This window comes from Panthera pardus, unplaced genomic scaffold (assembly GCF_024362965.1).
Source record: "Panthera pardus isolate Hobbes unplaced genomic scaffold, ASM2436296v1 HiC_scaffold_1, whole genome shotgun sequence".
NCBI classification, from domain to species: Eukaryota; Metazoa; Chordata; class Mammalia; order Carnivora; family Felidae; genus Panthera; species Panthera pardus.
Window position 1 is genome coordinate 66,884,193 of NW_026526654.1, and position 25,568 is coordinate 66,909,760.

At 44.2% G+C, this 25,568-nt stretch overlaps 1 protein-coding gene across 4 annotated transcripts in view; it reads left to right on the forward strand.

Annotated features, from left to right (window-relative positions):
- LRCH1 (leucine rich repeats and calponin homology domain containing 1) overlaps positions 1-13,893 on the forward strand; it is a 201,007-nt gene extending 187,114 nt beyond the window's left edge. For 2 of the 4 annotated variants that reach the window (XM_053899447.1, XM_053899455.1), the window contains one exon: positions 2,930-4,854. In XM_053899447.1, coding sequence (XP_053755422.1) covers positions 2,930-3,136 — 207 coding nt within the window. In that variant the 3' untranslated portion in view covers positions 3,137-4,854. Of the gene's footprint in view, positions 1-2,929; positions 4,855-11,360 lie in introns of those variants that run through there. The other 2 variants (XM_053899452.1, XM_053899456.1) reach the window with 1 other exon arrangement.
- The last annotated feature ends 11,675 nt before the right edge of the window (positions 13,894-25,568 follow it).

Here is a 25,568-nt window from a genome sequence, read left to right on the forward strand (position 1 = left end):
GCAATTCTAGATAAAGTAGTTTCCTGATACAACAGTTACCCTCCAAGTTCATAAAATTGATGATTAGTTCTGTGTATTTGGAGAAAACCGTGAAAACCCTTCACTACCTCACTCAACTCCCCACCAGATTATACCTTGTCAGTCAGAGCTTTACATGTTCAGAATGGCCATCAACGTTCCTGAGCTATGTTACCTTAGGTTTAAAGAAAAAATACTTTGTAATCGTGTTGACCTTAAAAGTTAAAATTATAGTTATTTAAAAAAAACTTTTTTAAAAAATGTTTAATTTTGAGAGCGAGACACAGCACAAGTGGGGGAGGGGCAGAGAGAGAGGGAAACACAAAATCCGAAGCAGCTCCAGGCTCTGGGCTGTCCACACAGAGCCCAACACAGGGCTCAAACTCACAAGCTGTGAGATCGTGACCTGAGCCAATGTTGGAAGCTTAACCAACATTGAGCCACCCAGGCGTCCCTAAAATTAGTAAAATGAATATATTCTAAAATTGCTAGAATTTAGACTGCAGGACACTTACAATATTTATAATCTAGACCTTTTTCCAGATCTGTCTACATTTCTGTTTGCATCCATAGTATTGGGGGAGGCTCGGCCAGTCTTTCATAGTAAGTAAGCTTAGTCACACTTTCTTGAATTAACCTTGGCAGTTGTGACTTCTGTTCTTTGTAGTGGGAATTAGCATCCACACTTGCCTCTGAGGACTGAGTGTATTCACTGTGCCTTTCAAATGCCTTGCAGTAATTACTAATGCTCTGTCCTACAGGGTGAAATTTTGCCTCTTTCCATTTTCTTCCTTTTTAGTATTTTCCTGTTTTAATTCCAAGAGAAAAAAAATGCACAATCTCTAAGTGCCGCTCATTAAGACTGTAATTTGGTAGGCACAGGATCAGAAAATTCATTTCCCCCAGTGGTTTCAGCCCTGTTTCCTAGCACCGCGTCCTTGAGGAGGTTGCTGTGGCAGTTTGGGCTGTGGGACGTGGGACAGAATCAGAGCGCAGGTCTCAGAGGACCCCAGCAACCCACACTCCACATGTTACAGCGATTCCAGTTTTTGCCTACCAATCTTAGACCCATGCCTTTTCCTTTAGAGATCACAATTTAGTTTAAACCAAACACCATGGACTGTGAGTCTAGGCCCTACCCACTTTAATCTGAAATCTGAATTAAGCCCCGAATCTGTGGCATCACGAAATTAATTCCAGGACAAGAAGAATGGTCTGTGTAGGCTCCCCATGCGAGAACTGTGCTACTCAAGAACACTGTAAGGACTATTCGATTCAAGTTCTTGGAGGGCATTGCTGGGGAGCAGACCAGACATTTTCCCTAGGGTTCTGGGAAGGGTTTTAAAGCATAGACTGGAGGTAGAATGATTTGCTTTTGCTGTGGAAATACCCACTTCTGTGAAAATTCACATTTCAGTTTGTGGACGCCTTATGTCTTACGTCTGCTTTGCTCAGATTTCACTGGTTCAGCACAACATTGCAATAGAGAATTCTTATTGCAATAACACGTCTTTCCTTAGATGTTTCCCCATCTGCTAATCCTTGACCAGTGTCTCTCTCCCAGTGAAATCAAATCTATGTGTAGATGTTTTAATTCTTGGGAAAATAACAGCAGTAGCTTGATTCCTCCAACTCCACTGAGAAAAGCTGCATGATCTGAATCGATGTAACATAGCTTACTGTCTTTAAAAAGTCTTAAGAACAGCATCTTTACCTTCATAAATTAAAATTAGAATGTTTTTAATCTTATCCATCGTGCTTGATATTATAGCATTTCTTTTCATCTGAGGGCATCAAGCTGACTTCAGAGGATATAAGACAGCATCTTTGTCTTAGAAGCTTTCAGTTGCTCTGTGATTTGCATCTGCTTAGCAATGAGGCTAAAATAAAGGGGGAAACTGTAGCAAAGTATGATATAAAATATATATCGTATATATGTTTTTAAATGCTTTGCCAGACTTGAAATAAAGCTGCATTTATGAACTATATCTTAAATAGTTTCAATTCTTGTTTCATTTGGACACAAAACTACTTTCATGTTGACATATCAGTCGTAATCCGTTATAATCACTGTTAATGTTAATCTGTAGTCCTTTCCAGTTCAGGAAGTCATTGTATCAGGAAACTGCTTCCTGACAAGGGTAGATATTTGGAGGCCAACTCAGAAGACCCGTGCCCTACCATACGTGTTTAGTGATGAATAAATTTACATGGTTATCCCACGTGGGGGGGGGTGCACTTTTATTCTAACCGCACATCTAAGAAGCCTCCTTTAGACTTTTGGTTTGTGTGTGACTGCAAAAACATGAAATTTAACGTGCTTTCTGACACATGTAGGAACACAGGTAAAACCAGAGTTCCCCGGAGTCTATCAGTAACCCTAGAACAAAAATGAATTAGGTGTATGTGTTACCTTTCAGAGAGGAGTACTTTATATTCACTGAGTCTTCATAAACCAGGGTGGAAAAAAAAAAATACATTGAGAATGGTGAGGACAGGTGGGGATTCAACTTGGAAGCTTACGTTTTGCCCTTAGGCGAGGTTATGTCCTGAATGTCCCTAGTGAAAAGCTCTTATTTTTATGCCATTGGTGAGCACGTGATACCACCTGGCTATTAAAACTGTTTGGACGCCAGTAACATCCAATTGAAGAGCGTGCTGTTCCTTAGTAGTGGCTTTGTGGGTGAAGGATTTCCTTGTGCTACTTGCATAAAACACTTTGGGTATGCTACTTTGTTTTGTAACCGGTTAAAAAAATCTTTGGTGGAATGGGTTTTACCTGCTTGAAATAAGGGGTGAGTCTTGCCATTTGCCAGTAACCAAAAATGTGTGCTTCTTTCCAGCTGTTCTTCCGTGTAGTTTTAATTGTACGCACTGTCTCTTTCTGTTCTAATGGCTGCCCACGGAATAGGCCGACCTCTGCTCTCCGTATGACATCCTGCACTTGGACTTCCGTCACATTCGAAAGACTGTTGACACTCTGCTGGCCCTTGGGGAGAAACCCCCACAACCAACTTCTGCCCTCCGCTCCAGGGACCTTATAAGCTTCTGTCTTGTCCATATTCTCTTTATAGTGCTGATCTATATCACTTACCGCTGGAATGCTCTGTCCGCATAACGTGTGCATGTGCATCCAAACAAACACTCTGCTGTGTCACCCTGAGCCATCACAGGGCCCTTCCTCCCTCTGAGCCTCTGCCTTGCCAGCTTCCATCCCTGTCATCTCTTTAGTAGTCTCTCGAGTTTTGAAGGGAACGCTACAAGTCAGGTTTTCCCAAGGCACAGACTTTATAGAGTGCAGTTCCCATTAAATAATCTCTCTCGCTTCCTAAAAACCAGTGACAGCAGAGTGTATCGAGACCTCATGCTTTCTCACTCACATAGCTGCCCTGGGTAGAGTGGAAGAAGATGCCAGAACAGGAGCAGAGGGGATTTAGGATATGGAAGTCTTTCCTTTGGGTCAGTGTCAGATCCTAATTCAGGAATGGGCAGTTGAGGTGTAGTGGAGCCACCTTGCAGAGAAGACAGGAAATCAGCATTTTGGGCCCAATTCGGTCTAGAAAAGTCTTTAATAATACCGTTATTGACCAAGTTGAAAAATACCGTCAGTGAATGACTGCTTTGCCGGCCATTCAGTTGGTTTCCTCCCTGTTTCCCTCAATGGGAGTGTTGCTGCCCACTTCTACCCTGAAGTGAGAAAAGCTACCCTGAGCAAGCCCCTCTGCCCTGCTGCAGGGGAAGGAGCTGTGCAGCGCGGGGCTGGGGAAGGAGGGGCCATTGCTGTTAGAGCGCCACCTGGAGGATTCACTTGCACATCACTTCCCGCATAGTTTTACGTAAAACTTTTACTCCTTGCTAGGTCTACCCTGAGGCTCTTAGAAAAGCATTTTCCAGAAGGGATTTCTATTTTTAAATAATGTAATGGGTCGTTTTGCTTTTTTGCTGCATCACATGATAGCTTCAGGTCAAGAACGTGATGGATTTGACTGTATTTGTTTTCAAATAAAGCCATGAGTCATGGAACATTCTTGGTCTGAGGACGTGGGTTACTATGGCAGAAGCCAACAATAAGATTGCTCTCATTTTAGCAGAATGTAGTTTCCCTAATGACTTGACATTTCCATTTAACCTTCTGTTTCCAGTGACATGAGCAAGCTGCTTCTATTCCTAAGTAAGCTTACAGGATTATATATTAACTAAATCTGCTTTTGGAGCAATGTGATTGATCAGTTTGTAACTAAGAGAAAAAAAAAAACAACACACATTAGAATCTTGTCTCGGACAAGATATTCCTGGTTCTGGGATTTCTGTTTCTAATATGAGAACGCCCTGCTTGAGGTTTGGACAGTTTCTCCTCTGCTTCATTACACATCTGGGTGCCACGTACTATTTCTTAAATTTGGGGGATGATGACATTAACTTCCTCAAGATAAATTTCTAGTTCACGGAGATGCGAAGAGTCTCCACCCATGGCTACTAAGAAGATAATTTTAGTTTTCTGAACGTGTCCATGAATCCAGGGGACTTGAGAATATGGAAAACCCACATAGTGAGAAGAGTATATTTATAAATCTTTTTTGTTGCTAAATCAAGTCAGATTTTCTAACCGGAAGCACTCTTCCTTCAAAGATAGCTCTTCCCTCCTGATTTTGTGTGGACTCGTGAAGTACAGGGTATGCGGAAGTTGTCTAATGAAGCTCGGTTATGTAGAAACAACCCACAGATGTACTGAATTGCTTCTGGTACCCTTCAGCCTGTAACGCAATGAAACCCCTTTGTGCAATGTCTCATGAGCACCCTAAACCCTAAGTTGCTTAATAAACACATTTCAAGTGATTTCTTCCAGGTTTTTATCAGCCCATCGATACACTGATTTGCCCACCTAGAACAGCCTTTGCTTTTCCATCTGGCTCTACCTTGCACTGACGCTGCCCTGTAATGATCACTGTTGTTTGGTTTTTTTCTTCTTTGGGAGGGGTGGGGGGCAAAAGGGAAGAAGGGAGATGACTTACAGGGGGGGACTTGGAAGAAAATCCTATCAATCAAAACGGAGTAGAACAATCATGTGAGATCAGATTTAATTTTTGGTGCTGAGCTGACATCATTCTCTGGCTCTGTCCATATTTCAATTCTGGCCTCAAAGGTTCTTTGGATGTGCTTTCATTTCTCCTGTCATTAATGTATCTGTCCCCTGACGTGCTGCTCCTCTTGGGATCTGTTGAATGGCATTTTTTTTTTTTTTTTAATCAGGAGGCATAGTAACTAGCAGAACACAATTAATTTAGCCCTTTAGGCAAAACTTTGAATGAACTGTCTTGCCCATTGTCAAGCTGTTCATTTCTATACAGAATATTAAGCCCCCCCCGTGGTTCTTCCCCAGAGTACCCGCACACCAACTCATATGCTCTCGTGATGCCTGCCGTTACAGTGTGACCGGGGATGCAAACTGACGTGCTTGTCATCTGAGAGCTGGTCGGGGATTTAGTTGTGTGATTTGTACGTGCAATCCTAAATTTCCTTCCTCACACAAGAAGCACCATTTTCCTAGTACTTCCTTCCAATGCCTGCTAAAGAGAACCAATTATTTATGTTCTGTCTTTGAAATAGAAAGATCTATTTGAAATAGAAGGTTCTCTTTCTCCAGCTGCCCCAATTGATGGCAGCTTGCCACTCAGCATTAGGATTTCCACAGTGTGTCCCAGCTAATGTGCTCTTCATTCCTTCTATTTATGGATTCGTAATTTGTAAGTGGCTCACAGTTCTGGGGAGAGACACCTATGAAATGGGGCTGGGGGAGAGGCGCTGTAGAACTCCAAAGTTAGACAACTAAGTAGGAGTTTCATCAATGAGAACAGGTAAAAAAAGGCACTTGATATCCTGATACCATTTATTTGTAAGAAATTAAATTTAGTGCGAGGGTCGTCTAAAATCCACACTAGTCCCTGTCATAAGATCAAAGGATTTTTACCTTACAGGGTAAAAGGAATGGACAGTGGATTAAAATTTCAATCCAATGGCTTTGGATTGAGTGGAAAAATATTTTAATCCCATTTTAAGAGATTCTGCGTTTTTAAAAAAAATTGTTTTAATGTTTATTTATTTTTAAGACAGAGTGTAAGCAGGGAAGGGGCAGAGAGAGAGGGGGATACAGAATTCGAAGCAGGCTCCAGGCCCTGACCTGTCAGCACAGAGCCCAGCGCAGGGCTTGAATGCCCATTGAGATCATGACCTGAGCCTAAGTCAGACGCTTAACCAACTGAGCCTCCCAGGCGCCCTGGAGATTTTAGTTTTTAAGATTAGGCTTCAGGTTTTGAAATTAGTTCTCAATAAAAAATCAGATACATAGAATGTGTGCTTTTTTTCTTTGAGACTATCAGGATCCAGTTCCTTGGCTTTTCACTGCGATTTTTATTTGTGCCTGTGTTCATTCATTCATTCCTTCCTCAATATTGAATGAGCACTCTTTGAGTAAGGCTGTGTGGTAGACCTGGGGGATAAAAAGGTGACCATGATACATGACCCCCGTCTTCGAAAATCTTGCAGTCGAGACCAGGAGCCAGCAAAATTTTTCTGTAAAGTGCCAGATTGTAAATATTTTATGCTTTGTGGGCTCTACAATCTGTTACACAAACTACCCGGTCCTGTTGTGGTCTAGAAGCAGCCATGGATGACTCATACATGAAGGGGCGTGGCTGTGTCCCCATAAAACTTTGTTCACAAAAACAGGCTATGGACTGAATTGGCCCGCAGGCAGTGGTCTTTGGAGCCCTGATCTAGTGGACAAATAAAATGGAATTCAGTGTGATACGAGATTCTGCAAAGCACAAGGCAGGGAATCGGACCCTGATGGGTAACCGTCTGTGAAGCCTTCTTGCCCTTGTGCCATGTACCCTGCGACCTGGAAGAGGAATAGCCAGATGAGGGGGGGGATGTGTTCTGCGGAGGTGAGAAAAGGGGCGGATGTGTGTGGAGAAAGAGGCGTTCTGGAGGGAGGAAGCACTGAAAGATGGCCTGGCTGGAAAGCAGGGAATCAAATGAGTGACGAGATGCCCTCTCAGTCTGTAAGGGTTTAACGTGGTCTCCCTCTTAGTTGGACGACACTGACCCTCCTGAGCAGGAACTGGAAACTCTCTCAGTGTGAAAATAATGCAGACAGTCTTGTAGGTTCACTCCAGTGCCAGGAACCTGCATGTGAGCAACAGACTGAATGATATGGAATCTGCTGATGTAAATGACTTTGGTTTAGTCAAGCGGCTGGCCTGGAAGGAGGCATGGGGCCATTTGGGAGCACAAGGAGCTAGAGAAAGAGGACAGCCAGGCAGGGCTGTTCCCATGAGGCGTTTTCGGCCAGGGCACGATCGATGTCTGTTTCTGTCTTTGAAGAGAAGCCGAACGAGGATCCCCACGTGCTGTTGAATTTGTTGGGGGTTACCGCGATAGGACTCCGAGGGTCTAGAGGCCTCTTCCTGTCCCAGGGGCCGCAGATGCACCATACTCCCCCGTTGAAGGAATTTCTGGGAAGGAGCTTGGTGTTGTAGAAGGAGCCCCAGCTTTGAGATGAGACTCATCTTCAGATCCTGGTTCCGGTACTTAAGACCTGTATGACTTTACCAGAGTTACTTAAACTCTACGTCCCCATTTTCCCATCTGTAAAGTAGAGGGATTATACCCACCTTGCACAGTTGTCATAAAGAATTAAGCGATGTAAATCTGTAGCATTGGCACCAAGCCTGTAGGAAGGGGCCCGGGAAGCCTTCCTAAGGTAACATTTAGTCTTTCTGGCTTGCCTGCCTTTTCCAGCCCTATTTGCTGCGGCTCCAAAAAGAGCTGGATGAGGGGATGTGAGGGAACCTTACTGATTCCTCCATGGGAGAAGCAGCAGCAAGCACGCGTTCTTCGGAGGGGATCAGAAGCATTATATTTCTGTAAGATACTGCTTCATGACTCTGCTCTGTGCTTTGAAAGGAAACACAGCAATGGTGCCACATTCTCAAGAAGAGCCACTAGGCTTCTCTAACAGTGAAATTGAAATGCACTTAAAGTTCGTGTAAATGTATAGTGATTCCCGCTTTAAATCCATTTTAGACCGGTTTCGGTGGCCCTTCTCTGTCCCTTCGGACCCAGCCATAACTCTACGGCAGTTCCTTCCCCATCTCAACTTCTAGGTCACTTCAGGGACCCTCTCCCCATGCCCCCATGGACATGCAGTGGCAGGTCCAGTGTGTGGAAGATGGCCTTCTGGCCTTCCTTGCTGTCCTTGCTCAGCCTGTCAAGCAGTGCCTCAGCTCATAATTCCATCAGTCTTCACCCCAGTCCTGTGATGATTCAGCCTGAACTGCCATGTTTTTGTTTCTACTAGCTCATGCCAGTCTTCCTAGGTTACCACCAACTCCATCCAAGTAATCTGAGGGCACTTCCGGGTTTCTTCAGGGCATGTGAATGAAAGGAGAAGAGGCAGGAAGGATGTGAAAAAGTACCTTTTTCTGTCTCCTGTTTACTTCTCATTGCCAACTGTAAGGGTGGAAGGGAGAGCCTTGGACTCTGCACCAGGTTTAGGAGTGAGGAGACCAGGAAGTGAGAAAAGACCAGGGAGAGAAAAGACCAGGAAGTGAGACCGGGAACTGAAAAAAAGACCTGGGAGAGAGGGTGAAGCGAACTCAGCCTGTGATGTCTGCAGAAGTCCTGTCAGCAGGAGGCTGAGACCTCAATACTTTCCCATCCCTGTGTCTCTGGAGCCCCCAGCCTTTCCCAACCATGACCTCTAGCTTGGAACCACTCTTTAATGGGACCAGGGCAGTCATGAATGGAGACATGTTGAATCTTAAGCAGGACTTAGGATAAGGCACGTAGCCCCAGAAAAGCCATGTTGTACACAGCATGGAAATATTAGTACTTAATTAGTTGTACCCTATGGAAATATTAGTACTTAAATTCAGGAACATTTAGGACTAAACATAAATAAACACTGTGGTCAAGAAGCAAAGTGTCTTTCAAGATGGCCTCGGTCATATGCTTCCTTCTAAGATTTCTATTTGTGTTCCTCACCTAGTGTTCAGTTGATCTCTTACTGTTTTTCTCAATGATTTATTGAGCTTATGTGTCATATAAAACTCTTTGTAATTTGATGCAAATATTTTATTTAGAGTTAGTTTATCTTTTAATTAGCTTGTTTTTTTTTTTTTGACACATAGAGGCTTTAAACTTTAAGGCATAATCAGTTGTTTCTATCTTTTGTGATTTTTATACCATTTTTTAGCTTAGATAATTTTCCATTTATTTACAAGAGAAAATGCTAAATATTCATGTCTGTTTTATTAGGAGAGGTGTTTGATTTAAAAAAAAAAAAAAGTTAACACCTTAGGGGCACCTGGGTGGCTCAGTCGGTTAAGCATCCCACTTCAGCTTGGGTCATGATCTCATGGTTGGTGAGTTCAAGCCCCGCATTGGGCTCTGTGCTGACAGCTCAGAGCCTGGAGCCTGCTTCGGATTTTGTGTCTCCCTCTCTCTCTGCTCCTCCTCCGTTCGTGCTCTGTCTCTCTCTCTCTCAAAAATAAACATTTAAAAAAAATTTAATGATTTAAAAAAAACAGTTCTTTAATTCATTTCAAATTGATTTTAGCATATGGTGTAAATAGAAGACTTTATTTTTTCCCCAAGTAATACCTTGTATCAGGTGCTTAACCATAATAGTGGCCATTTGTGATTTCCTACAAAGGCAGATGTCAACTTATGTGCTGTGGGGATCATAAGAATGAAGTAAATACACCCCTGCCCTTGTGGAACCGATCTTAGCAATGAAATGCCAGATTGGGGTGATTTCACAAGCCATGGCAAATGGTGTCAGGGAAGGATATACACTGATGTCCGGCTGTGGCATGCCCATCCTGTCCTAGTGACCGCTCCTGACTCCCAGACAGAACCTCCCATCCTTTCTCAGATTGGCATGTGGCTACTAAGTTGGCCAGCAGCATAAACCTGCACACCCACCTAATATGCCATTGACAAGATAATCCTATTATGATACAGATCAGACACATGAAATAATGGTTGAAATTGTGCTTTAAAGAATCAGTTGTCCTGTGTTGACATGTGGCCATTTCTTAAGACCTGGTGCCAGAGAGAGTCGGAGATACTCTTAATTTACCACAAGTTAGGGAAGGAGATAGGGATAGGGGCAAAAAGGTGGTTGAGAGAGTGTAGGAAGATGACATTTGCAGACAGTGGAACAAATTACTTGAGATGTCATGGCATGTTCTTTAAAGACCTTTCTGAGGACAGAATGCCTGTATCTGTGGTAATTTATGGGGAGTCCTGCACCGAGGAAGTAGGAGGATCTGGTTCCTCAAGCACAAATCACATGAGACGCAGCAGAATTGTCCAAGATCCTGATTGGCTTCATGTTAAACACTGTGTCCGTTGCCTGGGGTGTGATGCATGTGCCATTTAAACTGCCCTTAAAAACACAGCCATTGGGCTGTGGAGAACATACCATGATCTGGTAGACAAGAGGGAGTGTTTGCTGTGGATTCTTTTCCTAGCCAAGGAGACATACTCAGCAAGGAGATTCCCCTCATTCCCCGAGCCAAATGACAAAGGTTTGAAATTATCTTGTGTTCTTTTGTAAACTGTTTGGTTGAGCATGCAAGGTTCTCCCCATAAGGAGTGATTTGTGTCGATTATTTTCCTTGACTCACACGTACTGGCCATTTCCCAAGAGCAAAAATACAACATGAGGAAGTAACAGGACATTCGTGTCTTTGACAGTTTTACCAAAGAGTCTTAAAAGAGACACTAATGAAGGTTGTGGTTAAAATTACTTATTTACAAGGCTCTTGATAAACCATGAAGAAAGGATACCAGTCCACCAGCATGCCTCCATTTCAGAGATCACAGCAAATAAAATCAAGGTTTATGGTCATTATAACGGTACATGGTCAGTGTATAAATGAGTATATTAGTTCCCTTAAAATGTGTGAGAAGCTACTGGCAATTTGGCTTTATAAGAATGTAAGCTAATATATTCTCGGTGTTTGGTTTCCACCTGACTCTATGTAGCTCAGTTATTTAGCATAACGTTTTTTAAAATGTTTGGGTCTATTGCATATTTCAGAATGATTGGGAGACTTTCTGGAACGACCTTCACTTGTGAAAAATCAGCATTTTCTCTGCAAATACAGAAAAGATCTTTGCCAATGGGTTGAAAGCAAGGGAGAGGGCACAGTCTGAGACGATCAGACAGGCATATGTCAGAGCTCAACTCAGCTCCTGTCAGTGGTGTCCTAAGATTTTATGATTATGTTGCGGTCATCTAAAAATTGATGTTTTGTTCTTCTCCCTTTTAGGAAAAACTGTGTCTACCCCATCACATCCTTGAAGAGAAAGGCCTGGTCAAAGTGGGCATTACTGTTCAAGCATTACTAGATGTAACGGTAACGAAGTCTCTGTTCACATGAAACCAGCTCCTTTCCTTTGGGTCGGTTCAGACTCGTCTCTTGTCAGAGATCCTGAACTCTGCTCTCAGCACCTGTTCCTCCTACCCTCCCGCTCACTACCTGTCAGTTCCCTGGCTCTAGTTGCATTGAAGGGAGGACATAAGGGAAGATGTTTCTGCCTTTCAGAACTGACCTCCACTGTTAAGATATGAGAGAGATTTACCTTAAAGCCAGTGAGGGAGCTGTCTGTGAAGAACTGAGCAGCACATCGATGCCTTTTACAACCTCCTTCCATCCCTACGCTCACCTACTGCCATTACCGAAACACCAAGCACAACCGTTTTTGCAACAAGACGTATTTGTTTTATTCAAACCAAACTTCTTGTGTATTTGGTGGGGGGAGGGGGGGGGGAACTCAATCAGGTTTTTCACCACCAAATTTTTCAAGACGTTTCTTGAGACCATTGCCTTTTAAAAAACTATTTTCGACATACAAAATATTTATATAAATATTATTTATTAGTTGTTATTTCATCCTTTGGATGCAAATTGTAAATTAGGAAACTATTTTATTACTGCTTTTTTGTGGTTAAACACTTTATTTTAATATTATAAATATTGAATTATTTTCTATGCTCTTTGGTGTGCAGTAGTTGTAGGTGTCAGTAATCACGTTTTCTGGTGTTTGTGACTCAGAAACAAACAAACAGAAAAATTAAGCCAAAAAACAGGTGCTTCTGTGACAAGAACTGTTTTCTGGGGAGGCATTATTTCCACTTCGGTTCATCGGACATTGGTTTTATTTATATTTCTGCATTCCATCCAGTTTCCTACATTCCAGCAGCCCTGTTGTCCTCTCATGTAACGAACTGACTGAAATCGAGAGAGCACCCCAAAGTTATCTGTAAATAGCTGTGATGGAAAAAAAAAAGGCACATTAAACTTGAAGATGAAATGTGAACAGTTATTTTTTTGGATTCAGACTTATTTTGCTATGCACAAAACATTCACGTTTTAACACAGAGAAGTAGTGTTAGCATCGTGCGTCTTGAAGTATAATTTTGCACTGTAACTTGGGTAATGAAAGAAAGTCTAACGCCAAAGGTAAATAATCAGGAAATGGCATTGGAAAGTGGAGGTAATAAACAGATGTATTGTTTAACCAAAAAGCTTCTTGAAGGACGGCTCTGACCGAGTGAGCCAGAATTACACACGGCACATAGGGCCCGGATCAGGAAACCAGCACTTCTTAACCACTGCCAGTCTTAAGGGAGGAAACGATTGTGAGAAAAGCAGGCGTGCTCACTTTATTGTAATTTAGTTGGTGGCTTCCAGAAAGCGCTGCAGGATTCACGGTCTCTGGCGTGAAACCGCGCAAGTGAGTTAGCGAGTTGGTGGGGCAGCCGCATGAACACCCAGGCAGGCGCCGGAGAAGGTTAGGTAAGTGGCGTTTGGAGACGGAGTAGCTTAGAAAGGAGTGAAAAGTAAGTTCGATCAAAGCACGACTAGAGAAGAGCCAGAGAAGGCAAGGGAGCTGTGTTGGTTGGAGAGATTCACATAAGGCTTAACAGACACAACCACCTATTTGAGGCCGTTACATGCACGTGCACTCGCCCATCCCAGCCCTTCATCTTCCGAAGTCTCGTGGAGGCTGACTGCAGCTTCGCCTCCGTGAAAAGCCATTGTAAGTTTTTAGAGCAGCGGCAGCCACAATTCACAAGACAAATACGAGGGTGAACACAGAGCAGAGGATACCGGGACGATGGTGTGCATTGAACCGCGGACTGACTGCCGTCAGTCAATGCCAGCATCTGCCGTGGGCAGGATGGAGGGGTTACGGAAAATGGTCGTTTGCATTGGCAGCTAGCGGTTATTTCCTGTCAAATAAATGTACTGTGCACTTTAACTTAAAAGATGTTTTAATATTTTCCTGTACTGCACAAATACCTGTTTTATCGAATAGCATAATGATGTAAAAAAGACGTTTTGGACAAAGAGCATATTCAATGTAAACAACAGGCCAAGGTCGATACAGAAATAGGAACTTAGTTTGCCGCACCTTGACGGGCATTCAGAATGCAGGGTCCTGAGATATTTTTTTACATGTATATATTGGCAACATGAAGCTCTGTAATCCTTGTTCTGAGAGGGGTTTTTTTTTCCCCCAAAATTAAAATATTTCTTTGGATATTCATCTTCAGTATTTTTCTTAAAGTTGGCTGTATAATACAAATGGCTTCAATACTTTGTGCAATGGCTTTTTTTCTTTTACGTGCAGTCCTTGTATGGCTAAGACGTCTTCAAGATCCTTGTACACTGTTTATATGTGCAATAAAATGTGCGTGGCCAGCTGAGAGTCCCTAAGTGGACAGAATGTACATAGTGCGAATATCCTCTCTTTTATTATTTAACAGTCATTAAAACTTTGAATTTGTACAAACCATCTTCTGACTGACTGACCCATCTGATGCAAAGGTTGATTGTAGTCACAAAAGAAATCCTAGCGTGTCATTGCTGAAATAGATTGTAGCAATTATGTAGTGTATATGTACGAGTGTGTGGATGTAATATATATATTTTGTTTTTGACAAGTTTTTTCTAAAAAAAAATTTTTTTTTTCATGTTTAGTTTTGAGAGAGAGAGAAACAGCATGGGCAGGGGAGGGGCAGAGAGGGAGGAAGACACAGAATCCCAAGGAGGCTCCAGGCTCTGAGCTGTCAGCACAGAGCCCGATGCGGGGCTCGAACTCAAGAACCGTGAGATCGTGACCTGAGCCGACGTCGGCCACTTAACCGGCTAAGCCACCCAGGCGCCCCTGACAAATTTTTTTTCAAACTAAAATCTTCCCTGGAAGCGCAGAGCACTTCAAGCAGAGTTGCTATGAATGAGTGGGAGTGGGAGTGTAGACTCAGGACTCTCCACCTGTCTCTTGGGTGGCAGCTCCAGAAAGTGTCACTGAGGAAGCCTGAAGGTTCTGGTGGGTGTTGTTGAACCACAGCCTCCAGCCCTTTCTCCTCAACTGCCCCCTGTGGAATGTGACCCACGGAGAGCTGAGTGGCTGCCGTGAGAACACCTCCCACAAATCCAGGCCAGGGTTTTCCCACGCGAGCAGCCTATCTCTGGTAGACGTGCAGCTGCCTTGAGGAATTCCGGTGAGAACAGTGGCTGGTCGTGTCCGTCCGCTCGTCCCAACCACACACAACACGCGAGACCGACCGCCTAAGCAGGGACCGGTGTCAGGGTCTCCACGTTTAAGATCTATTTCTGCCGAGTCGAGAAAACCGACGCATGGCCCCCCGCGTGCCGACTGGGGATGTGGCTCCTGTGCCGGACCTCGAAATCGTAGCTCTCTTAGGCTTCTGCACGTGATGCGGGACCAGCACTCATGGACTCTGTGCGTTGTAAGTCGGCTGGAACAACCGGAGAATGTGTGAGGGGCAAACGAAGGCGAGGCCACGGGAACGGAGCACCGGGGGGCCTGGCAGGGGCATCCGCGCCGTGCAGCCATGTGGCATTGGCCACAACTGGGGACGGTCCCAGAGACCGAGTCCTGGCCAATGGCCACCTCAGGGGCGTCCCAGTGCTTCCTGGGTGTGTCTGAGAAATCCAGGCAGCAATGACCCTGGTGGGGCTGGTTAACTAACCTCCCAGCTTTCCCAGGAGGGCAGCTAGCAGAGCCCAGATCCAGGTGAGTCTGGTCTCTGGGGAGGTATGATGGGGGGGCGGGGGGTGGTTCTCTTAGGATCTGGTAGTCCTTGAGTGTGGGGCCTGTGTCGGAAGCAAGGCCCACTCTCAGCCGCTACCTTTACTCCTCACGCTCACAAGCTTGTGGGCCACCTTAATGGTTACTATTTATCGAGTGGCTACTGTTTGGGGCGAGCGTTTTTTTCTGAACTGTAAGCTCCCTTAAAACAAGGCCGCTTGTTGTCTGTTTTGTTCTCTGCTGAACCCCCATTGCCTGGAACAGTGCTTGTCCTATAGGAGGCCCAAAAAGATGCCAGTGAGAATTAATGAACCCTGCATACATTATTTCAAAAACTCTTGCCAAAATGCTACCAGGAAAGAACTGTGGACTCCTATACTCCCGTACTACACGCATCCGGTAACTAACCCTGCCTCCTATGCTGTGAGGTTTTGTGGTTCTTACCTGACATTGCCCACGTGGCTGTTGGTTCAAGAGCAGCCACCTTATTCAAAATTGAGCACTAAATCTCTTCCCCAAGATTTTAATTCTTTTCCTGACGACAGGAGACAAAAGACATAAAACCTGGAACAGACCCTGAGGTTAACACTGGCATTCAGAGAGATGTAGGGACAAGAAACAGGGAAGAAACCCCTGAGGTTTGCACTCCTGGCTCCAGTAGGAAGAGCCCGGAATTTCTAGAGCTTGGGTAGTCAACCCCTCCCTGAGTCCTTTCAAGAGGCTAAGACTGTATAAAATCCATTTAAGTTGGACTTCCATCATTTCTAATTAAGACTACAAACTAGTAAGGAAAAGACAAGACCGGGAGCCTTCAAACAGCTTGTTCAAGCTCACATCAGGTGAGAAAGAGCAAGGCAAGGTCAAGTTCAATTGTAAGGCATGTGTCCTGTTCACTGTACAGGAGGCATCCTGGCAGAGCTGACCGACTAGAGTTTCTAGAGTTAAAAAAAAAATGACTATGATGCTTTCAATGTTGCCAACAAAATTGGGATCATCTAAACGAGAGTCCAACTGGCTAAATCTAAATACATTTTTTTTTTGCCATAAAAACAAGAACAAAAGAAACACCTGTGGCTGTGCTGGCAGCACGTATTTTGGCTATGCTTAGGATTTTGGAGATACAAAAGAAAGTATATATTCATGGGATAAAACTTGATAAGCTGAGCCTTTTGGGACCAGTTTTAATGCCAGTAGCTAAGACAGATCAAGGCCAGGAAAAGAGGTTTACAAAACAGGTAGAGCACAGAGGAAGCATTCCTCACATTGAAATGAGGTCTAGGAAGAAGTTTCCAGTTTCCTCGCCATTTCTGTTGTTTTTTTTTTTAATTTTGGAATTTTTTTCTTCTGTTTATCGAAGTGATACAGGTTCATCATAGAAACTTTGGACAGTATGAAGAGATTGGCGAAGGTCACCTGCAATCCTGTCTTATAGGAAACTGTTAAACTTTTGAAATATTTTCTTTGAGACATCCCTATGTATTTTTATACAGTACAACTTTACGTACTGTCTTTTTTCCTTTGTTAGTACCAGAGGATATGCGTTTTCCCCAGGATAGTATTATTTGCTGAAAGAAAAAATGGGGATTCACTGAACAGCCACCAACAAGATATTTTAGAAGCCTCCTCTAGAAGAACGTCCAGTTCCTAGAGTCATGTGGTCTTAGGTGGGCAATACTTAAAAGAACTGGACAGACCCTGAAATAGAAGGGCCCTTAGGTCTTTGATGGACACAGGGAGGCTGCAGGGGGATTGATAACAAGGTAGGGCTAGAAAGGGAAGGTGGCCAGCAGGGGGCGCATTCTCAAGCCACCCCACAATGAAAGACTGAAGTTCAATCCTGGAGGAAGCTCTGGGAAATGGTATAGAACATCTCATACCTCAGGATTATCCTGGCCAAACTCTCAGGAGGTATTTATATCCACCCCCAAAACTCCTTCAAAAACATGCCTAGAAATGCTTAATAAAATAAATGTATGTCATATCAATGCTTTGGTTATATAAGAAAATAAGGAAATCCCCAGATTCTCCAGTTCCCTCTCTCTGCCCCTCCCCGGCCCTCTCTCTCAAAAATAAAAAATAAACATTAAAAAAAAAGAGGGGCACCTGGGTGGCTCAGTTGGTTGAGTGTCAGACTTCAGCTCAGGTCATGATCTCACAGCTGGTGAGTTTGAGTCCTGCATCAGGCTCTGTGCCGACAGCTCAAAGCCTAGAGCCTGCTTTGGATTCTGTGGCTTCCTCTCTCTCTGCCCCTCCACTGCTGGTGCTCTGTCTCTCTCAAAAATAAATAAAGATTTAAAAAATTTTAATAAATAAAAAGTTACTTTACCTGTGTTCCCCTCTTGTGGGTCTACCTGATAGAAATGACCAATAGGCTAAGTTTTTCCTAAATTTCAATATACATCAGAATCTCCTGGGAGAGGGAGCTGGAGACCAGAATATCAAAATGAAGGCGACGCCATGATGGTGCTGGGAGAACCGGTCCATCATCCCTTTGACCAAGATATGGTGTGTTAACTAGTGGGCACTCCGTGACAGAGACAGATACATGGGCCCCGTCAAGGTGGGTCCTGAGCGGGATCTGAAGCCTGCAAAAGCCAGCATCCATAGAGGGCTGTATCTCCACTGAAAGGATAGAGGGGAAAAAAAATTAGCCTGTCTACAAAGAGAGATGTCAAGGAGAGTAGCCAATCCTCGGGCGAGAGGAAGTGGGAAAACAGCAGCTCCTGTGATGTTGTTACTACGAGCCTCATCTTCCATAGATTCATGCTTTGAATTCCCGGTGCAGCTGTGGTCTGGGAAACCCCGAGATGAAGAGTATTTACTTACAGCGTCTCAGGGTGTTCACACCCCGGGACACCGAGGAGAGGAAAAAGCAATCCCTTGCTGAAGCAGGCCCCACAGATGCCCCGGGATTACACCCAACCGAGCGTGAGCTTCCTGTGCAAAATCGCAAAAGAGGTTCTGAAACTTGAAGCCTGAAAGGTTTCTACTTAAATGTAGTGGTGAGACTCAATGTGAACTGGCGGGAGGCTATTCAAGTATTTATTTATCATCTTAGTGTGGTGTTTAGAAGATGGCAAATACAACACAGGAGAGGCAACGGAGAGATGGTACTTGAGAACTTTCTGAAACTGAGAAAGCATTTGAATGGTTGGATTCAGGACACACCACAAATTTCAGGCGGGACAAGTGAGGATACATGTATACCTGTCGTGAAGGCGGAAAGACCAGGTGACCCTGAAAGTGAAGACAGGAGCCCAGACTTCTTCATTCTGCCTTCTAGTGGATGGGTGCTCCACTCGTAAAGGTACTTGAGGAGGACCATCTAGACAGGTAGGGAGAACCCTCCACCAGCAGTACTGGAAATCCGTGTCACCATACAGCCAGGGCTAAGCCAGCTGTGTCCGACCAGAAGATCTGAAGAAGTATACCTGTCTGTGGGCAGAGGACCCTGTCCTGGCGAGCAGGTCTGGAGCTGAGTTTTGGTGCATTACGTGAAGCGTCATTGAGAATGCAGGACAAATGTCTCCAGGAAGACAGTAAAGAGGTCTTTTCTGACAAGGTCCAAGAGGTGATGAGACCAGAGGAACGGAATGCAGCTAACAGTTGAAAATCCACCTGACCAGCCTCGGAGCTTCTCGTATGCTGGACTTGAGGTCAATTGGTTCGGCAACACTCATGAAAACAAAACAACTAAAACTGCTGAGGATTTATAGAGGGCGGTGGGCACAGACTCAGTAGTATTTTACAAGATCACAGGGTGTAGGGTAGAGGTGGGATTGGGAAGGAGAAGCAATGGTGGGTAGGCAGTCTACTTTCCACTGTGGTTGCAATGCCAAAGTACTTGGCCAGCAAACTCCCTAACAACTATCATTTTTCTCTGAGAGGTAAAAGAAAGCTTTTGATCTCTTGGAATGTGATCGCCACATAAATACCTGTTACAGTCACTGAAGCTGGGGATGGGGGCAGAGGGAAAGACATGCCTACTGCCCGAGGAAGATTCCATATAGGTAGACTTCACCTTCCCCTCAAGATACTGTCTACGCTCCTGTCCTTCCCCAGTCCTTAGTGAATGTTCTTCAAAGAGTGTTCTATAAACAGTGCTGCAGTGCAATCTCCATTAGGGCAGGGGTCTGTGTTTGGTTTACTACTGTATCCTCAAGGCCTAGAACAGTGGCTGATACATAAGAGGTGTTTGGTAAATATTTGTTGAGCATATGAGCGAACAAATGCCTTCAATTTCTGTTCATTTTCCCTTCTATCCTTATCACTCTATTGAAAACACTCATCATAAAGTCATGGGTCCCGTCCCTATGGCTTCTTCCTCTATAGGGAAGCATAACGGATGGTTGACCACTTGCTTCTTGAAACCCAAGAATTTTCTTCTGATGACATTTTAATAAATGTTTATTTATTTAAGAGAGAGAGAACGCACTTAAGTGGGGGAAGGGCACAGAGAGAGAGGGAGAGAGAGAATCCCAAGCAGGCTCTGCATTGTCAGCAGAGCCCTTGACCATTCTACTCTCAGCGCTTCCTCTGCTGCCCCTCGCCCCTGACCAAATATCTACAATAATAAAAATAAGATACAGAGCTAAAGCCTTTACTTGGGTTATTTTATTTGATCCTCACCATGGCCCTAGGAGTAGGCCCCATTATGGTCATTCCTCTTTTACTCTCCTGAGTGTGACAGGAGGTTGTAGTGGGGCTCTCTCTATCCCAGTTCTGACAGAGGTCCCCAAGTAGTGGGCACTCTGTTCGGCCACCTTCCAAAGGGAGGCGCTAGGCCATCTGCAAAGGGGATGCCAACCCAGCTCTGTCCAACACCCCCTGTGAAGGGGAGGAGAAGAGCTGAGAGACCAAGGGTTTTCGGAGAAAGTTGTGGGGTGCGGTGCACTTCCCCGGCCTTGCCCTGTCATGGGAGATGGGCAGCTGGTCTACCTCCTGCCTCGTCACATGGGCACACAGGCAGTATTTGGAAAGCCTGATGGGTGCTCCCTGGAGTCTTTGACACAGGGGCCCAGCGTCTGAGTCCTGGCCTGTGGGGTGGCAGGACGGAGAGAGGGGCCACGCTGGGAAGGAACGGTGCTCCTCTGGGGTGCAGCACAGGACACAAGCTTCTCCAGATGCAGTCTCCCTTCCCCCCGCACGAGGGAACTGCTCTGGAGATAAGTTCTTGGAGCGGGGGGCGGGGAATGGGCCATGGCTGCAGCAGAAAGGCTGTGGGGGGGAAACGCACTGTGAAATCCCTCAGCACGCAACAACTGAGTAAGGCTAGAATATTAGCAGGATTATCTCCGAATTCATATTTTAACAAAACGTTCATTCCGACAGCTGGGATACCCTCTCTGCATGATGCAGCACGTTCGGGCTGGATTAGCCTACATAAGACCAGAATGTTCTACAGTCCATCAGGCCTTATCTGTATCTGATAAAAAAATGAGTCATTTGCCATTTTCTCTGGAAAACTTTATTTTTTCGTGTGTGGTCTACGGTCATTGTCCTAATCAAAACACTGGGTGGCAGTATTTTTACTGAAATGATTTCATAAGCGCCCCGAAAGGAGTAGGTTTCTGTCTTCTGAGAAGAAGAAAAATCCTACTTCACCAGCAGTGAACAAAAAGGCAGTCCACCATCAGTCCACCACCCGCACAGCCCGTGCTGAAGATTCCAACTCCAGATGCAATGTTTACCCACATACACACACACAGACACACATATAGCACACGCAGATGTGTGCGCGCGCGCACACACACACACACACACACACAAGCCAGAACGCCATGCCGGAAATACTATCTTGATGAGTTAAAAGAAAAGTCTGTTGCCTCATCTAGTTCTCACCTCCATGCCCCACTTTGAATGGTACTTGGATCTAATAAACCCGATGAGATGAAAATGCTAATACATTTGACTGGTTGAGTATATACACCATTGTCATCCAAACAAAGGCGCTGCTGGGGTTCTGTTCTTTACATTCTATTGCCAGGAAGTGAAGTGCTCATTAAACACGGCCAGTGCCAGGCTGACACCTGGTGCCAAAGGGATAGGAATGAAATTGGAAATTCAGTGCTCTTGGACTGGATTCCTGGTCTCCGGCCAAATACAACAAGGGTGTACATTCCCTTTATTTTATCTCTGAAGACCAAAAGGACATCTGCTCCTGGACTGGCTGGGGCTGCACAAAGACCCGCAGAAGTTTACAAAACTATGTTCTCCTGGAGGAAACGATTGTATATCTACCGCCAATCACTCTAGGTACAGGGTGATTGCGCAGCTGATATTCAGTGTGTTGGTCTTCACAATCGTTTACTCAAAAAGTTATGGTGGGGGGATTTTAGAGGGTGAGATCTCACACATGCCGCACGCATCCACGGTATGGGTAACTATTTCCATGTCATTGCACATATTAGCATGCCAGTAGGTTACAGAAATTATAAAGCATGCACAAAAATATACGCTTTAACAGGAGGGGAATGAACTCAAAATAAGCATAGACAGAAGCTCTTATGCACCCTCCCAAGATAGCACGCCTCATTTTGGAGGCCAGTGACACTGATGTACCTGGTCACTAACATCTGGATAGGATAATGGTGATTTCAAAGGCCATCTCGTTCGGCTATGCTCCACAGCCCTGTGAGTTAAACAGCGTAGGAGCTCTTGTCCACCCCATTTGCAGACAAGCCATCAGTCCCAAGGTATCTTATAGATGCGGGAGTCATGTAAGGTTTTCTTCTTCTGAAATTCTCACTGTGTCACAGAGTAAGTTAAGATAATTCTACTTTTTTTGCGTTTTTGAATCAGAATTGAAATTCCCGGGAGTATAAAGAAAGTAGAAGGCATGAAGTTGTGTTTCTGGGCCTTGACACAGCTGGGTGTAAGCACTGTTTGCTCTTTCTGGCTTTCCACATTTATTAAACATTAAGGTTTAAAATTAACGTTTTACAACCCCAAATATACACACGTAACTTCCGTTTGTAAAAATGTCAGTCATCAAAAATAAAGCCCTTTGACTATCATCTTCAATTCCGAAGCTGTTCTTTTTTCCCGGAAGTAATGGCCATTTATTTTCATTCAGACCTTTTCCCATGACGTATTTGTACCTTTGGAACATATAACACATTGTGTCGCTGGTTTAAAAACATAACAGTACTGAATTATGTGCATTGTTCAGCAGCTTATTTTTATTCGTAAACACTTGGGGCTGTTCTCATATTTTCTCCACGACAAGCAATGTTGCAATGCAGGGCCTGGCCGGGTCTACTCTGGGTCGTGTCTCCCCACGAAGCTGCTGGGAAGTCATTTTGCAGCACCGTACGTGGAAGCGTGCCTGTTTTCCTCACCGACTTGAGACACCACCAACCCCCGAATTGGTCTGCAGCAGGATTTCTTTGGTCCACTGCACTCTTCTGAGTCCAAAGCTATTTTCATTATCGCTGCTTTCCAACGTGTCTTGACATCAGGTAGACCAATTTGTTCTTTTTCAAGAAAAAAGCGTATTCTTCCGTATGAATTTTATAATTAGCTTGTCAATTTCCATAGAAAGCATTGAGATTTGGGTTAAGGCAGCATTGCATCTATAGATTACTATGGAGTGTTTTAATACCTTTATAATATTGAGTCTTCTGTGCCATTAATATATTGCTCTCCATTTGTTCAAGGTTTACTTTACTAAAGACCTTGTACAACTCTTGCTCGGGTGATTTCTAGGTACTTTCGTTCTTCGTTGCTGCTCTGAATGGGATCATTTTCCTTTTATACTCTTTTGTTAGATTATTGGGGCGACTGGGTGGCTCAGTCGGTTAAGCATCTGACTTCAGCTCAGGTCATGATCTGGAGGTTTGTGAGTTCGAGCCCCCCGTCGGGCTCTGTACTGACAGCTCGGAGCCTGGAGCCTGTTTCAGATTCTGTGTCTCCCTCTCTCTCTGCCCCTCCCCTGCTCACGCTCTGTCTCTCTCTGTCTCTCAATAATAAACGTTAAAAAAAAAACCATTAAACTTTTTTGTTAGATTATTTATAAGCTGATAGGAAAATTATTAATTTTGAGATGTTGATCTTCATTTGAATACTTTGCCCCCCATCTTGAACACAGCCGCTGCTTCTGTCCTCAGGTCACCGGTGCTCCTGTGGCCACTGCTGCTACTTGATTTGCTCCATCACTTCCGCTCTCCTCACCAGGAAGCACCACCAATCGTATGTCCTTTCTTCACCCAAACCGATAAAATGAAAGCTTTAAAACAACAACAACAACAAAAAAAAACCCGACACGTGGCAGTTTTGTTTTAATAAAGTGATTTTGGTTCCAGAAGTTTCTTTTTTTTTTAATGTTTGTTTGTTTGTTTAGAGAATAGGAAGGGGTGGAGAAAGAGGGAGACAGAGAATGTCAAGCAGGCTGCGTGCTGTCAGCACAGAGCCCGACCCAGGGCTCTATCTCACGAACTGTGAGATCATGACTTGATGTGAAATCAAGAGTTTCACTCTCAACCCACTAGGCCACCCAGGCGCTCCGGTTTCAGGAGTTTCATAAACCAGTGTAACCTATGTTGTATACGCTGTGTTCATCCAGTGTGCCCAAATGCAGATCTGCAATTTTCTGATGAGAATATGCAAAAAGGTTGCTTGGCTAACTTGGAATGTGTTTATGAGCCCTACTATATAAAATTCATGTCTCTTTGTCACAGCGTACAATACATATACATTAAAAATATTTTTAAGATGTCAGCTTAGAATTTTTCCACTGTAAGATTTCGTGAAATAGTTTTATTTAAACTCCACTTGCATGTTCAAAATCAGAGACATCATGAGCTGGTTTTTTGAGGCATCACATATTACATATTACCTTCACTTCTTAGTGGTTTCTAAGTGAGATATAACATTACTTGAATCTGTAACTGATGTGGCCACTGGAAATTTTATCCCCCCAAATAAGTGTCCTTTGTGTAACGTTGGAAGTTTTTCTTCTTCTTGCAGTATATTTATGATCTCGACAGAATAACTACTTAATGCATTTTTTAGGGTAAACTTCACAAAATAACACATATGAAAAAATGTATAAACCTTTTTTTAAATTTTTTAAATGTTTGTTTATTTATTTATTTATTTATTTTTGAGAGAGAGAGAGAGAGAGAGAGAGCATGAATAGGGGGAGGAGCAGAGAGACAGGGAGACATAGAATCTGAAGCAGGAAGCAGGCTCCAGGGTCCGAGCTGTCAGGACAGAGCCCTAAGTGGGGCTTGAACCCACGAAGTGTGAGATCATGACCTGAGGTGAAGTCGATGCTTAACTGACTGAGCCACCCAGGCGCCCCCCCCAAAATGTATAAATCTTAAAGTGTATGCATTTTCAGAGTGAACACATGCACGGAGCAAGCACCCAGATAAAGTAAGAGAGCCTCACCAGCTCCCTGAATGCCCTTTCATGCCAACTTCCCATCACCTCTCCCAAGGGCCCGCCCCTCCCCTGCTAGGGTAACACCACCCCGACTTTGAACATCATGGATGGGTTTTGCCCAGCTTGGAACCTTACATGAGATGTACAAAACGATTTACACAGCCTATGGGTTTTTTTTTTTTTTTTTTGTCTAGGTTCTTTTACTCGGTATTATGTTTGCAACCCCTCCATGTTGCACGCTCATTTTCACTAATGTAGCATATTCCACTTCTGAATAGACTCCAGTTTTACCCCTTCTGTGTAGGTGGACATTTGGATTGTTTCCAGATCGTGGCTATTACGAGCAGTGCTGCTAAGAACATTCTCATACGGGTTTCGCATGCCCTTGCTTCTCTACCTCGGGGGGAATCGCTGGGGAGGAACACGCGTGTTCCACCGAGGCAGACTGGCCAGCTCCACGCCCACTGGCGGACTACCACACAGCCTCACCAACACTTGGGGTTTCTGCCGTCCTAACCTTAGCCCTGCAGGTGGGTGTGCAGTAGTATTTTATTGTAATTTTTATGTGCATTTTCTTGGTCCTAGGAAGTTAAGCACATTTTCATGGGTTTATTAGGCATACTTACATTCTGTTTCACGAACTACCCATTTGAATCTTTAGGCCATTTTCCTGTTGGTTTCCATCTTTTTAAAAAAAGGAGCTCGTGGGAGCTCTTTAGATATCTAGATACAAATTCTTTATCAGATATGTGTTTTGCCAGCAACTCCACCCACTTTAGGGCTTGCCTTTTTCTTCTCAAAGGTGGCTTCATAGTATTGTATTCTTTCCTAAAGGGATCATAGAGGGTTTTACGACATCTGTAACCCAGGAAACGTGTCAATTCTTTTGCCTCCTTTTATACCTGATTCTGTCAGGTGCCTTTTAGAAGCACACAAAACTAGTATTAGGAGGTCATTTTTAGGTTATTTTTTTTTACTATGAAGTCATGGGAGATGGTTCCTTATCATGTGAGCGACTCTGAGAATTA